Source organism: Mobula birostris, chromosome 3 (assembly GCF_030028105.1).
Source record: "Mobula birostris isolate sMobBir1 chromosome 3, sMobBir1.hap1, whole genome shotgun sequence".
Lineage (NCBI taxonomy): Eukaryota > Metazoa > Chordata > Chondrichthyes > Myliobatiformes > Myliobatidae > Mobula > Mobula birostris.
Window position 1 is genome coordinate 2,241,851 of NC_092372.1, and position 14,076 is coordinate 2,255,926.

The following is a 14,076-nucleotide window of genomic DNA, read 5'->3' on the forward strand; positions in this document are numbered from 1 at the left end:
TCCCTGCATGATTTTCTCCAGGCTGAATAAGACGATGAGCTCAGTGTGGTTTGACGTTCTTCAGGGCTCTGGACTAAGGTGGTTAAACTCCTTCTTCCCTGCTCTTTTCAACATTTTGGGTCATTTTCACTCATTTCAAAGGACTGTGCCTCGGACAGCTGGGTTGTTGCAATGTGTCTCTAAAGTCTGACGGCAGACCAGGGAGTGAATCTTCGATGGAGCAGAGTCAGAAACCAGAGTTGCCAGCATGAATCAGGGCTTCGGGGCTGCAGAAAGAGATGGGGTCTGGAGTTTACGAGGAGGAAGAGGAATCCGACCAGCAGGATATGGCTACAAATGAAAGATCAGAAACATTTGGAAACTGATTGATTTCTGCAAAATACTGGATGAAATCAGTAGATCGGGCAACAAGTGTGGAGAGGAGTAAATAGACAATGTTTAAACCGAGTCCCTTCAGCATGCCTAGACTGTGTACTCCTCTGCTTAGTTGTTGCCTGAACTGCAGAGTGTGTGTGCGTCTCTGTATTTCCAGCAACTGCAGAATCTCTTGTGTTTTGTATCTGTATTTGTTTCTGTAAGAGCATTGGATACACGTTGATAATGAGTATATTGTTTATGGGAGACGCTTTCTGCGTTTAAACAGCTGCGGAGTTTTCTACACGCACAAAAATACTGAGATATGGACATGGAACCGCGCAGAAACTTTTAATGTCACCGTGATTACCCAGAAGTCTTTCCGTGAACAATTTCGCCGTCGCTGAAGCACTGATCAAATGCGCAGGCGTCAGGGTTGTTGACGTCCCCGAATATCACGCATGCGCGCGATACACAAAAGGCCGTGAGAGAATCGGAGGTAAGAGCGAATCTCCAAGCGGGCGGCAGAGGGGCAATTACTGTGACTCCAGACACCGTGACCTGCATCCCGCAATCCCGCAGTCCCGGGACGGTCCTGCTCTCTTCCCTCTCTCTCAGCACCACCATCCGTACACGGGCCCCGGGGAGGTTCCGGCTGATGAGGGAATGGGAACCGATGGATCTCAGACAGAGCTGAGCCCCAGCTGTCTAAATGCAAGGATTGGAAACTCGGAGAAAGGAACAAAATCTTTTATATCGCCAATTGAGAAAATCACCTTTGTTCTACCTCCAATCATAAACAAGAGAAAATCTGCAGATGCTGGAAATCCAAGCAACACACATAAAACGCTGGAGGAACTCAGCATTAGTACTCTTTTCCATAGATCCTGCCTGGCCTGCTGAGTTCCTCCAGCATTTTGTGTCTGTTGCTTATTCTACCTCCTCTTGTTCTGGACATTTCTACCCGTGAGAACATGTTTTGACCCATTCTGTCTGGGTACCTACTGATATCAAACACCTTTGTCCTGGGCAACAAATAGCTTTCACACCACAAATGTGCCAGACTCCAATGAGACAGACTACTGTCCTTCGCTTCATATTCATTGGCATTGCCGTCAATGAGTTCACCACCGTCAGTCACCTGGGGGAGAGCTCAGGGGAAATATTTATGTCCAATACAGAAATTGGTGTTACCTGTGTGCATTATGGTGGTGCAGAAATTGCTGGAGAATTTGCAAATGGCACTGAGGAGTGTTGTTGAAGAAAGGGATCTGGGAATACAGATCCATAATTCACTAAAAGTGGTGTCACAGTTAGACAGGGACAGAAAGAAAGATTGTGGCACATCGGCCTACATAAACCAAGGTGCTGAGTACAAGAGATGGATGTTGTGTTGAAGTTGTATCAGACATTGGTGAGGCTGAATTTGGAGTATTGTGTGCAGTTTTGGTCACCTACCTACAGGAAAGATGTAAAAGAGGTTGAAAGAGTTCAGAGAAAATTCAGAAGTATGTTGCCAGGTCTAACGGATTTGCATTATAAGGAAAGATTGAACAGGTCAGGACTTTATTCCTTGGAATTAGAAGATTGAGGGGAGATTTGATGGAGGTATACCACATGTAAGGCTTAATGAGAAAGTAAGGAGGCATGGGATCCAAGGGGACATTGCTTTGTGGATCCAGAACTGGCTTGCCCACAGAAGGCAAAGAGTGGTTGTAGATGGGTCATATTCTGTGTGGAGGCCGGTGACCAGCAGTGTGCCTCAGGGATCTGTTCTGGGACCCCTACTCTGTGATTTTTATAAATGTCCTGGATGAGGAAGTGGAGGGATGGGTTAGTAAATTTGCTGATGACACAAAGGTTGGGGGTGTTGTGGATAGTGTGGAGGACTGTCTAAGGTTACAGCGGGACATTGATAGGATGAGAAGTGGCCAGATAAGTGTGAGGTAGTTCATTCTGGTAGGTCAAATATGATGGCAGAATATAGTATTAATGGCAAGACTCTTGGCAGTGTGAAGGATCAGAGGGATCTTGGGGTCCGAGTCCATTGGATGCTCAAAGCAGCTACGCAGGTTGACTCTGTGGTTAAGAAGGCATAGAGTGCATTGGACTTCATCAACCGTGGAATTGAATTTAGGAGCTGAGAGGTAATGTTGCAGCTATATAGGACCCTGGTCAGCCCCCGTTTGGAGTACTGTGCTCAGTTCTGGTCACCTCACTACAGGAAGGATGTGGAAGCCATAGAAAGGGTGCAGAGGAGATTTACAAGGATTTTGCCTGGATTGGGGTGCAAGCCTTATGAGAATAGGTTGAGTGAACTCGACCTTTTCTCCTTGGAGCGACGGAGGATGAGAGGTGACCTGATAGAGGTGTTCAAGATAATGAGAGACATTGATAATGTGAATAGACAGAGGCTTTTTCCCCAGAGCTGAAATGGCTAGTATGAAAGGGCATAGTTTTAAAGTGCTTGGAAGTAGGTACAGAGGAGATGTCAGGGGTAATTTTTTTACGCAGGGTGTGGTGAGTGCGTGGAATGTTCTGCCGGTGGCAGTGGTGGAGCTGGGAACTATAGGGTCCTTTAAAAGACCCCTGGATGGATACATGGAGCTTAGAAAAATAGAGGGCTGTGTGTAAGCCTAGGTAGTTCTAAGGTAAGGACATGTTCGGCACAGCTTTGTGGGCCGAAGGGCCTGTAATGTGCTGTAGGTTTTCTACGTTTCTATGTATCAAAATTATGAGGGGTACAGATAGGGTAAATGCATTCTGGCTTTTTCCACTGAGATTGCGTGGGACTACAACCGGAGGCCATGGGTTAACAGTGAAAGGTGAAACATGAAGGCGAACATATGGCGAAACTTCTTCACACAGACGGTTCACCCAACTGGTGCATGCTCGCTCAATTTCAACATTTAAGAGGTTTGTATAGGCACCCGGATGGTAGGAGTATGGGAGTAGAAAGTTTCAGTAGTTCAGCACAAACTAGATGGGCCAAAGGACCTGTTTCTGTGTTGTACTTTTCTATGACTGTGACAATGTCCTGAAATAATACTAATAATAATACTACTAAATAATAATACTAAAATAAAAAACACTAAAAATAATAATACTAAAAATAATAATACTAATAATTTCCTTTAACAGTTTCGCGGACCAACCATTCATCTGGGCAGGAAATGTTTACATGGCTTTAAAACTGTTGCACTTTAAATTAAGAGTACATAAAAGAAAATCCCAGCTGCATGTTAACAAAGGCACGTTAACAAAGGTTTGATTTACTGTGGGGCCAGGCACCCATGCAGCTCAGTGGGAACAGGGAATAATACCAATTGAGAGAGTCAAACTGAGCCAAGTGATGGATTGGAGATGGCAGAAATGCCCCATTCTTACAGAGACAGGAAGAGCATCAGAGGATTTGATGGTCATTCCAGATACCAGCACTGTGCCCAGTTAGAAGATGATTTCTCTCTCCAACGTGGGTTGAACCTCACGGTAACAGTGTGATGTCAGATCGCACCTTGGTGACTGAAGTGATCTCATCTGAAATGTTGTCCACACATTGATGGATTTTGTAAATCTTTTTTCAGGTTATAAATGACAAGGAATTTGCCTAAGGGAATCTCAAACACAACACACCAGTTTTGCTGTCTCTGTGCAGATGTTTAAGAAGTGGAGCAAGGGATTCACTCGATCATCCTTCCTGCTCAGACTGTGGGGAGGGATTTACTCGATCATCTGACCGACTGGCATGCCTGTCAGTTTACACAGGGGAGAGGCCGTTCACCTTTTCAGACTGTGGGGATTCAAGGTACATCAACAAGTTCACACTGGGACAATTCACCTGTTCTGTGTGTGAGAAGGGATTCAGTCGGTCTTCCCACCTGTGGACACACCAGTCAGTTCACACTGGGCAGAAGCTGGTCGTCTGCTGAATTTCTGAGGGAGGATATACATGGTCATCTGACCTAATGGCTCACCAGCGAGTTCACACCGGGGAGCGGCCGTTTACCTGCTCAGACTGTGGGAAGGGATTCACTTGTTCATCTAAACTGAAGGTACATCAGCGAGTTCACACTGGGGAGAGGCCGTTCACCTGCTCAGAATGTGGGAAAGGGTTCACTCGGTCATCCTACCTAATGGCACACCAGCGAATTCACACTGGAGAGAGGCCATTCACCTGCTCGGAATGTGGGAAGGGATTCACTTGCTCATCCCAAATGAAGGTACATCAGAGAGTTCACACCGGGGAGAGACCGTTCACCTGCTCTGTCTGTGGGAAGGGATTCACTTTGTCATATCACCTACTGAGACATCAGTCAGTTCACACTGGGGAGTGGCCATTCACCTGCTCAGTCTGTGGGAAGGGATTCACTGAATCATCCTTCCTACAGAGACACCAGTCAGTTCACACTGGGAAGTGGCAGTTCACCTGCTCAGACTGTGGGAAGGGATTCAATCGGTCATCTCACCTACTGACACACCAGTCAGCCCATGCAGGGAAATGGCCGTTCACCTGCTCGGACTGTGGGAAGGGATTCATTTCATCATCGCAACTGAAGGTACATCAGCGAGTTCACACTGGGGAGAGGCCATTCACCTGCTCAGACTGTGGGAAAGGATTCACTCAGTCATTCCACCTACAAGCACACTGGTCAGTTCACACAGGGGAGAAGCCATTCACCTGCTCAGACTGTGGGAAAGGATTCACTTCATCATCTCAACTTAAGGTGCATCAGAGAGTTCACACTGGAGAGAGGCCGTTCACCTGCTCAGACTGTGGGAAGGGATTCACTCGGTCATCTCAACTGCAGAGACACCAGCGAGTTCATACGGGGTAGAGGCTGATCACCTGCTCAGACTTTGAGAAGAGATTCTCTCAGCCAAATAGACCAAATGTGCATAATTGAGTTCACACTGGGGAGAGGCCGTTCACCTGCTGTGAATGTGGGAAAGGATTCATTCAGTTATCTATCCTTATGATACACTACCAGGTTCACACTGGGGAGAGGCCGTTCACCTGCTGTGAACGTGGGAAGCGATTCACTTGGTCATCTAACCTCATGTAACTCTCGCTTCGGCTAGCAGCTTAATATAGGGGGTGATAGCCCCCAGCTCGGCCAAACTTAAGAAATCTCATTTGGGTGGATGCTGCGCAGTGTGTCCCTTAAATCAGTACCCCGAAATAACAAACAGTACACAATATGTGATCAAATGATTGAGCTTTGTAATTCTTACTTTGACTATAGGGTTGGTAAAGAAAACAAAAAAAAAAGGCCCACTCTCTCCGTTCGCATCTTCTCAACTCTTCCTGGCAAAAGATCATGAAAATCTCTCTTCCAGACTCACAAGAAAGAATAAAATTTCTCTCCTTGGATAGCTCCACATTCCAAAACCCTGTTATCTCCAGTCATAACCCAAACATTGCTGCTGCAGAGAAACCATTACCTCAGCAGTGAAACATTACAGAGAGGCCATTACATGAGCAGTGAAACCTTACAGCATGTTACACTTGTGACACACTACCGGGTTTGGACTGGGGAGGAAGTTTCAATAAGCTGCATGCTGGATATTTGTCCATCACCGTTTCAAGAGTGACTATCGGTGCTGAACTCTGCAATTATTGCTGCTGCTCACAACACCCAGTTCTGCACCCTCATCACCGGGCATTGGAGGAGTTTCTTCTGCTGCATATTCACCTTTAACGGGACTGGAGTTTAATATTCTGCATCCGTGACAAATACAAGGGATGATTGATAAGTTCATGGCCTAAGGTAGAAGGATGATTTATTAACTTCAAACTCTCTGCATTTACACTCAGAGTTGAACTGCATGTGCATGTAACGAGAGCTGTATAACTCATCTCCTTCTACCTTAGACCACAAACTTATCAATCACCCCTGCTATGAACCACCTGGAGGTCCAAGACACTCTGGTTACATGCACGTGCAGTTCAACTCTTTGAGTGATAATGCAGAAAGTTTGAAGTTAATAACTTATCTCCTTCTACCTTAGGCCACAAACTTATCAATAACCCCTGCTGTAGACCGCTTCTACAAAGAAGGGATCCGTATGTTCCACATCTGCTGAACTAAGTGTGTACATGTAGGAGGGGACTATGTGAAAAATAGATGTGCTAGGTTCTCTAAAATTGACTCCTTCTACCTTAGGCCATGAACTTATCAATCACCCCTCGTAAATCAGTTCTATTTTAAACTCTATCTCCGGTACTTGGTGAATTTATAACACAACTAGCGTACAGTAGAGAGCCAACTCAGGCAAGCTGGACCCTGCCAGTGATTCAGTTCCACGACAGTCCTTTTAAATCCTCCCCTGTTCCCCTCTCGCTCTCCCTGTGGGGATGGGTTCCAAACAGTCACCACTCTGTGGGTGAAGAGGTTTCCCTTGAATTTCCTGCAGACTGAAGAAGTCGAGCTGACTGCAGTTCTGTCTGACATGTTGTTCGCTCCTCAAATCTCTGGGCTGAGGAAGAATGACATTAGTCGTTAACCTCTGTATTCAGGGCTCATTTCCACATTATGGGTCATTTTCCCTGCTTCTAAAGGGTTGTTAGAAAACACCACTGTTCTCGAAAGACTGAAAGCAGAATGGGAATCCATTAGTTGGATATTCAACGGAGCAGCATCAGAAACCAGAGGCGGGTCTGCACAGGGCAGAGTTTGGGGCTCTGGACGATGGTTGGGGTAAGAACGTATGATGAGGAGAAGGGAATCAGCAGCGGGGCGTGGCAACGAATGACAGAGTAGCAACGTTTGGAAGGTGATTGACAGAGAAAATCTTCCGGTTGTCTGACTGGTGACACAAACAATGCCTGTTGTGAGGTGCTCCACTGGTCGAGGAACATTTGTGTGTTGGGAATGGTTTTTTCTATTGAGGGAGTTGTTCCTGCTTGGTTATCCTGTAATATTATATCCGGATGGTTATTATGGATTATCCTATTTGAAATAATGTGTTGATTATCGTATCATTTGTAAAATTTTGACCCTAAAACTGGATCAGGCTTGAATTGATGGTGTCTTTATGAAGTGATGGAGGTCATTCTTCAGTCTGTATTTTAAAGCAAGATTCTGGTGAATGATATTTGCCACTTGATTATACCTGTGTAAGTAATCAGATTGAGTTAAACTACTGCAGGATCCCAGAATCTGTTGGATTGTGTCTGGTTTCTCTTGGCATTTTCTGCATTTATTGCCTGATTCGTTTGTCTTTTATGTATTTTTGATTTTAAAAATGTTAACCACCTTGTCCTGTATTTCCCCAAGGAACCCCTCTGTTTCTGGGAAGAGGTCTCCAACTCTGAGTCAGGCACTTGATGCTTCCTTGTCAACATCTCGTCTGCTCGGATCGTTGGGATGTCTCCCGTGGAGGGTTATACCCATTCCACTAGTTAACGTTTGCTCCCATAGTAAAGATTAATTTTTCTGAGTTGGCCTCTCATTTAAGTTTTCTGGTCTGTATTTCTTAGCAGAATTGCTTATACCTGCATGGTGTGCTGAGTCCTGTTTATTTTTGATGAAAATATATACTTTAGAAATCTTATCAGACTGTTGGGTGATTTTTTTCTTAATGCCTGTTATAGCTTTTGTCCTCGGTAATGTTAATCTAACTGTCTGTGTGTAAATAGTCCTTTCTAAATTTGTAATTTCAGTTCTTATTTTTCATTGTAATGTTTCCAGATCGGAATAGAACCAAGATATTTTGCCAAGGAGTACATTAATTTGGGAATAGTGAAAGTTTATTGCCTTTGCTGTATTTGCTATACCATGGAAATCTTTTTGGCAAGTATCTTAAGCTTTGAAGTAAATGTTTTTTGCTTTTTCACACTACTTTCTATTTTCTCTGCTTGTTGATATTCCAGATACCTGGGTATCAAGAGTTCTGATGAAGGGCCTTGGCCCAAAACGTTGATTCCCAACCATAGATGCTGCCTGACCTGCTGAGCTCCTCCAGCACATTGTGTGTATGGCTCTAGATTCCCAGCATCTCTTGTGTCCCGTATGTTTCTTGAATAGGACAGACAGGTAGGCAGAGATGGTTGTATGGTTCTGTTGGTAAAATATAAAATCAAATCATTAGAAAGAGACGGCTGTCATAATGGGGGCATTGGTGGCGAACCCAAATGCAAGACACAGACACTGAAGTACTAGGAACAGGACTGGGAATGTCAAGCAAGCAAGGGAAGTGATGAAGAAATGACGCTGGACATTGACACGCCCTGGACGAGACTAGGATGCAGGGCCAGGGCTAGGACATGGACAAGAAACACGGAACCCAGACAAGGAACTAGGAACAAGGAGCCTGGACTAGTGACATGGAACTCTGGAACCAGAGCCTGGACAAGAGCCTGGAACCTGGGTCTTGACTCAGAATCGGAACTCGGGTCTCAGCTAGGACTTGGGATGAGGATCTTGGCAAGGACAGGACGTGGCGCTCCTGCACAGAACGAGGCACATGGACAGGACGAGAACACAAAGCCTTGACTTGGACAGGATGAGGTTCTTGGACGTGGCTTGGACAGGACGAGGTTCTTGGACGTTGCTTGGACAGGACGAGGTAACTCCAGCACCGGGCTGGGCGAGGTACTCCTGGGCTGGGCAAGGCACATGGACAGGACGAGAACACGAAGCCTTGATTTGGTCGAGGGAGACAGGAACGCAGAGCTTTGGTCAAGGGCGACAGGAACGCAGAGCCTTGGTCGAGGGAGACAGGAACGCAGAGCCTTGGTTGTGAGAGAACAAGAACATGGAACACAGAGTCAAAACCCCTCCTTGGGAACAGGACTTGGGGCCGGGGCTCTACACAGAGTCAGGACCCCTCCTAGGGAACAGGACGTAGGGCCGGGACTCATAAACAGAACACAGAGAGACAGTTCCGAACATACGGTAGCGGCAAACGGCCAGACCTACCTAGCGAAAGCGTAGACACAGAGAACAGTTCCCAACACTAGGTAGCGGCAAACGGCCAGACCTACCTGGCGAAGGCGTGGACACAGAAACGGTTCTCAACATTAGGTAGTGAGAAATGGCCAGACTTACCTAGTGAAGGCGTGGACACAGAGAACAGTTCCGAACACTAGGTAGTGGCAAACAGCCAGACCTGCCTAGCAAAGGCGTGGACACAGAGACAGTTCAAAACAACGAAACAACGATAGACAGTTCCATATCTTGCTCCAGTGGTTGAACTTGACAGCAGCGCAGGCAAAGATTGCAGGCGAGGGTTACGGATGAGGCAAGGCTTCAGGCACTGGTTGCAGGGCAAGGCCTCAGGAGGAAGGGGACAGAGAAGGGTTTCAGACAGGGGATTTGGACAGGAACAATCCAGCAGCCAAGCCCTGGTCTCCGGAGGTATTTTTGTGTCTGCCTAAACGAGAATCATGTGCCTTAATGAGAGCACCCAACAGAACAATGGAAAACCGAAAAACCTGGAATACGGATCGACAGACCGGACCGTGAACCGGAATGCGGACTTCACGGATCAGACCATGACAGTGGCATAGAGTCAGAAGGTGTTGAGTCATTGTGGGTAGAACAAAGGAATAGCAAGAGTGAAAAGACACTGATGGGAGTTTTATAGAGACCCCCCAAACAGTAGTATGTATACCTTCCACAAATTACAATGGGAGAAGGAAAATACATGCCAAAACAGCAATATTACAGTATTCATACGAGATAGTCCTGCAGATATATTGGGAAAATCAGATAGGTGCTGGATCCCAAGAGGGGATTTCCTAGAATGCCCACAAGATGGCTTATTAGAGCAGCTCCTGTTTGAGCCCAGCTGGGGATCAGCCATTCTCGGTTGGGTGTTGTGCAATGAACAGGAATTAATTAGAGCACTTCAGATAAAGAACCCAGAGGGGGAAGTGATCTTAATACAATGGAATTCGCCCTGAATTGTGAGAAGGAGAAGCTATCGTGAAATATGTCAGTATAACCGTAGAATATAGAGAATTGCAGAGGCATGAGAGAAGAATTGGCCTGAATTGATAAGTAAAGAACACTGGAATGGATGGTGACAGAATGGCTGGAACTTTAGTAAGTACTTCGGAAGGTACAGGATATGTAAGTACCGAAGATGAAGAAGTATTCCAAAGGCAAGATGATAAAACTGTGGCTAATAGGAAGGCAAAACCAACATAGACACCAAAGAGAAGGCATATAACAGAGCGAAAATGGTGGGAAGTCAGAGGATTGGAAAGCTTTTGAAAACCAACAGAAGGCAACTAAAACAATAATTGATAAGGAAAATATGGAATACGAAGGTAAGCTAGCCAATGAAGAGGATACTCAATGTTTCTTCAGATGCATAAAGTGTAAAGGAGAGGTGAGAGTGCACATCGGACCAATGGGAAACGATGCTGGAGGGGTGGAGCTGGCGGATGAACTGAGTAAGTATTTTTCATCAGTCTTCACTGTGGAAGACCCCAGCAGGATCGTGGAAGTCCAGATGTCAGTAGTCAGAAATATTTATTAGACATTACTCGGGAGCAGGTTCTTGGCAAACAGAAAGGTCTGAAGGTACATAGGCCACCTAGACCACATGGCGTACATCCTAGAATCCTCAAAGAGGTGACTGAAGAGATTGTGGAAGGATTGTAATGATGTTTCAATAAATCAATTGAATCTGGCATGGTTCCGTATGACTGAAAATTTGGAAGTATCACTCCACTCTTCAAGAAGGGAGGGAGGTAGATGAACTGAAATTACAGGCCAGTTAGTCTCACTTCACTCTTTGGAAAGATTTTGGAGTCGGATGTTGAGGATGTGTTTTCAGGGTGTTTGGGACACATGATTAAAATCGGTAATTTTCAGCATGTTTTCCTCAAGGGAAAGTCTTACCTGCAAGTATGTTGAAGGTCTTTGAATTAATTTAAGAAGCAACAAGCAAGATAGACAAAGGAGATTCGGTTGATGCTGTGCAGGTGAAGTTTCAGGAAGTCCCTGACAAGGTGCCACACATGAGGCAGCTTATCAAGTGAAGAGCCCACGATATTACAGGAAAGATTCTTGTATGGATAAAGCAGTGGCTGATTGGCAGGAGGCAAAGAATAGTAATAACGGGAACCTTTTCTGATTGGCTGCTGGTGATCAATGGTGTTCCACGCGGATCTGTGTTGGGACCGATTCTTTTATGTTATATGGCAATGACTTGGATGACAGAATTGATGGCTTTGTTGCAAAGATGCAGATGATACCAAGTCAGTTGGAGGGACAGGAGGTTTTGAGGAAATAGAGAGGCTACAAGAGGACAGACAGATTAGAGAAATTACTTTAGTCAGGTGGTAAATCTGTGGAATTTGTTGCCATGAGCGGCTGTGGAGGCCAAGTCATTGGTTGTGTTCAAGGCAGAGATAGATAGTTTCTTGATTAGCCAGGGCATCAAAGGGTATGGCGTAAAAGTAGGGGAGTGGGGATGACTGGAAGAATTGGATTAGCCCATGATGAATGGCAGAGCAGACTCGATGGGCCGAATGGCCCACCTCTTCTCCTATATCTTATGGTCTTATGGTTTGAACGCGGTGAAGCCTTGAATTCTAATCCTGCTGAGAAATAGACGCTACAAAAAGTGCGTCTTTAGAATGTTTCATACCTGGAGTATTGTTTTATTCCCTTTTCGTCAGATCAGCGACGCTCCATGTGTCTTATTTTTAATACTGTATTGTCTAATAAAACAACGAAAATATCAAGATTGAAGCAACACTTCCATAAAAGACACTCTGAAAAAGTTACTTATGGTTTTACTCAGTTCCACGAGATGAAAGAAGCGTTTGAAAAGCGCTGCACACTCGAGTCATTTGGAAAGAAAGCTACCAATGACTTTGATCGTGGTCCCAATGCTTCTCATAACATTTCCAAAATGATACCAAAAGTCTGAAAGATTTATACAATTAGTGAAAGATTAATAATGCCTGCCATATCAGGTACTCACCGCTGTTCTCAAAATAGATACCAGTATTTTAAAATCGATTCCTCTAAGTGTGAACTCTAGCTCGTCATATTGATGAAATGAGTAAAGACATTGAGTATCACTATGCATAGAGCTACAAGAAAACAGAATTTGGGAGTCAACTGTGCCAGACCACGAGGGATTAATAATGGCACATGCACGGTTCATCAAAAATGTAAATATTGATCAAGAGATTCTCGATTGTAAAAGGTTAAAAATTGATGTCAACGGAGAATCAGTCCACGACGAGCTCAAAGTGAAATTGATAACAAAATTATTCTGATTAGGAACATGACTTCTTGTGCAACGAATGGAGCGCCATATATGACAGGTTGCCATGTTGGTTTAGTGGAATTTATGAAAAATGAAATTGCAGGTCTATTGTGTCATTTATCGTCAACATTCCACAGCTACTGTGCAGTGGGCAGGTGCTGTGAAATCTAGGTTTAAAGATAAATAAGAAGTTAAAGCAGAATATTTTTCTCATGTTAGCATATGGTAGCCATGTTTTTACACTATGGGGGCGATGGAAAGTGTATTGGGCCTAAGAGGGGCGTTGGAAAGTATGAAGGTGCTTCAGGAGGGCGTTGGTATGAAAAGGTTGGCAAACACTGCTATGGAAGAAGGAGTTAGTCAACGGATAAGCATAACCGTCCATGGATGAAATCCCCGCGATCGGAGCAGACTAGGTGTCAACGAGAACGCGTCCAAAGACTGGCTCAAAGTTGGAGAAGTCTTCCCAGAAACAGAATGTTTCCTTGCAGCAATACAGGACCAGGTGGTTAAGACAAAGACATCGAAAAATGCACAATAAAAAACTAACAAATTCAGGACGATAAAAGTAGAATATGCCATGTGAAACCAGAAAATAACCCACACATTACAGTATCCTGCAGCAGTTTAATTCAATTTTACACAGGTACAATCAAGTGACAAATATCTTTCACCAAAATCTTACACTAGGATACAAAATCATGAAATATTGTACAGATTATTATAAATCTATTATACATACCATCTTAATCCAGTTTTGTAGTCTATTACGACCAATCCACTATTAGAGATGGGGTAATACCCGGTACCCGTCTAGATCTAAATATCACAGGATAATAGGTATAGCCATTCCGAACAGACACAACGCATCAAAATCAATAAGTGAGAAAGACCAGAAATATGCTGACTGGAAAGAGGAAAATGAAAGCCTATCTTACACGAACAGGGGATACATTGTCCCATTTGTAATATACACGATTGGTAACATCTCAAAGTCACCGCACAATACCATTGAACAATTGGACCCAAACGACAATATTTATGTAAATATCCAGACAGCCACAATACGCAACACCATCAGAATCGGCCGAAAGTTCCAAGCGATTGAGAAATTAATGGGCTTGTCTGTGTCCACACCGCAATGTTTATCAGTTTGAGCTGAGATAAAAAAATAAAAATAATAACAAACACGCGGTTCTACTGGAGTGAAAGCAGAGGAGAGTCAACACGCAATTTGATCGGATGGAAATTTATTAGAAATGAGGAAGTGAGATGATATTATTTTTTCTTGAAGCAGAATAGGCATCGGGGGTTTCCGTAAAAATTTTCACAATTGTGCATGAGTTCTGTGGTGTTAAACATTTCTCCGTAACATCTTTGTCCAATGCAACGGACTAGTGCAAGGTTTACTGTAAGTTCGTGCAGACTGTTGACTAAATTTTCATTTCATTCTTATGCAAAAGACGAGAGTAACTAATCAGTTGCATT

The 14,076-nt window shown here is 44.4% G+C and overlaps 1 protein-coding gene across 1 annotated transcript; it reads left to right on the forward strand.

Annotated features, from left to right (window-relative positions):
• The first annotated feature begins 809 nt into the window (after positions 1-809).
• Positions 810-7,866, forward strand: LOC140194522 (uncharacterized). Its single transcript, XM_072251727.1, has 2 exons — positions 810-853; positions 3,939-7,866. The coding sequence occupies exon 2, from the start codon at positions 4,320-4,322 to the stop codon at positions 5,187-5,189; it is 870 nt and encodes a 289-aa protein (XP_072107828.1). The 5' UTR covers positions 810-853; positions 3,939-4,319; the 3' UTR covers positions 5,190-7,866.
• Positions 7,867-14,076: the final 6,210 nt, after the last annotated feature.

Coding starts and splice junctions, on each gene's coding strand:
- LOC140194522 (XM_072251727.1), top strand. CDS start 4,320: ATGGCTCACCAGCGAGTTCACACCGGGGAGCGGCCGTTTACCTGCTCA.